Source organism: Drosophila teissieri, unplaced genomic scaffold, assembly GCF_016746235.2.
Source record: "Drosophila teissieri strain GT53w unplaced genomic scaffold, Prin_Dtei_1.1 Segkk50_quiver_pilon_scaf, whole genome shotgun sequence".
NCBI classification, from domain to species: Eukaryota; Metazoa; Arthropoda; class Insecta; order Diptera; family Drosophilidae; genus Drosophila; species Drosophila teissieri.
Window position 1 is genome coordinate 6,182 of NW_025225010.1, and position 2,201 is coordinate 8,382.

The following is a 2,201-nucleotide window of genomic DNA, read 5'->3' on the forward strand; positions in this document are numbered from 1 at the left end:
AACACAATCTTTAAATACAGTAGATTTAAAATTAAAACTATTGGAAAAAGAAATACTCTGTTTCTCAAAGCAGTTCACGACGTTGTCCAGTGTTTTCCTTCCTTTATAAATTTTCCATTATATTACTCATAAAAAATAAGCTCATGCTAAAAATCTTAATATAAAAACCACGGTGATAAATTCTAAGTCGTTGTCTCCTTGTTGTTATCAATGCATTGCAATGTCTAAAACTAAATTCTGAAACACCCTTAAATGTCAAAAACAAACATGTCCTATTGGGAACCTGTTATTATTCTTTGATGCTTTAAATATGGACAGGGTATTTCGCTTGTCGAAATACCGCACTAGCCATATTTGTGAACCTAACAAAAAATTGCATACCAATAAATATCAAGTGTAGTAAAAAAGGAACTAGTTAATTTTTGCTTTTTGAAAACGAATTCCGAGCGGACAATGAGTTTTGCTCTAAAATTGGGTTCTTCAATCGGATATTTTCACCGTACGATATTAGCTCGTAACATAATTCAAAGGAAAAGTCATGTGTAAGTTTGGAGAAACCTATTCAATTATATATAATTTTCAACTTACATAAGTTTTTCAGTGTATCTTACCGTAATGGCCCCCCTCCCCATTCAAAGGCAACTAAAATTGGTGCTGTAACTGTTGGTGGAGCTATGTGGTGGTGGGTAATCTGGCACTTATGGCATGAACCTGACCACATAACGGTAAGAGTACAAATTCATATATATGAAGTTTTCTATTTAAAACATTATTCACAGGGGGAATTCGATTATCCCAACTCAAAGAAATGGAGCAACACAGAGTTGGGTATTCCAAAGGATGACCTTTAAACCTTTTATGTTCAAGCTTACTCCATAAATATTGATTAAAATGCGATATTTAGCCATGTAGTTACATTATTCTGCTCGGATTATTTGTTGCGTAATACTATGTTTACATACCAAAATTCAGATTTTTCACACAATATACATACACTGCGCGTCACCAGGTTAGTGGATGTTAGCAAACATAGTTGCTGTGAGATATTTAGAAAACTGTTAAGCTAGAGTTTTGGACATTTTTTTCACTCAAAAGTTGAACAATTCCATAAATAAAAAGTTTACATGGGATGCAGTTTGCTTTTTATAGATCCATAAATGAGTAAATAATTTAAGTTTGTTCGATTTTTTCGCAAAAAATTGGATGATTAACACTTAAATATTTAAATTTGAATATTTTTAAAGAAAACTAATAAGAAGTTGATCCTCCTTTGTTTTCCTTTGGATTGGTGCATTGTCGTGCTGAAAATGCCATTCTAGATTTTCAAAAACGAAATGCCGTTTGTAATCTTAAAAAACTGCAATTCACAGGGGCCATAATAGGATACTGCGCCCCATACCATGACACCTCCAACCCGACTGTGAAAGCGATCCAAAAGGTGCTCCTCCTTACGCAAATCATGATAGTAATGACTATAGCCATCTGGTCCCTCCAGATTAAATTTCTTCTCGTCCGAAAATACGACATAATGCCACTTTTTAGACCATGGGCTCGAGCAAAATTCAGGCGTGCCTTTTTTTGCAACTTATTAAGTGGGGGTTTTTATACCTGTTACTCGTAGAGTAAAAGGGTATACTAGATTCGTTGAAAAGTATATATAAAGTTTATATGTATATTCTTGATCAGGATCAATAGCCGAGTCGATCTGGCCATGTCCGTATGAACGTCGAGATCTCAGGAACTACAAAAGCTAGACAGTTCAGATTAAGCATACAGACTTCAGAAACATGGACGCAGCTCAAGTTTGTCGATTCATGTTGCCACGCCCACAAACTGCCAAAAACTGCCACGCCCACACTTTTGAAAAACGTTTTGATATGATTTCATTTTTGTATTAGTCTCGTAAATTTCTATCGAGTTGCCAAAATCTTTTTGCCACGCCCACAAAACCGCCAAAATCTGTATATGCTGAAGACTCTCCTTCGCACTTCGAATAGCTGAGTAACGGGTATCAGATAGTCGGGGAACTCGACTATAGCGTTCTCTCTTGTTTTTAATTGAAAATATTTAGTTTCAAGAGGTGTTTAAAAGATAAAAACCAAATATATTTATATTGTTATATATATTATATTAAATATATATATTATATATATATATATTAATTTTTTTTAATGGTGGTCAAACGATAAAAAGCATTTTTA

General features: G+C 33.9%; 1 protein-coding gene across 1 annotated transcript; it reads left to right on the forward strand.

Annotated features, from left to right (window-relative positions):
• The first annotated feature begins 375 nt into the window (after window positions 1–375).
• On the forward strand, window positions 376–911 carry LOC122625660 (NADH dehydrogenase [ubiquinone] 1 beta subcomplex subunit 2, mitochondrial-like). The gene is made up of 3 exons (XM_043805761.1): window positions 376–542; window positions 602–725; window positions 780–911. The coding sequence occupies exons 1-3, from the start codon at window positions 454–456 to the stop codon at window positions 849–851; spliced, it is 285 nt and encodes a 94-aa protein (XP_043661696.1). The 5' UTR covers window positions 376–453; the 3' UTR covers window positions 852–911.
• The last annotated feature ends 1,290 nt before the right edge of the window (window positions 912–2,201 follow it).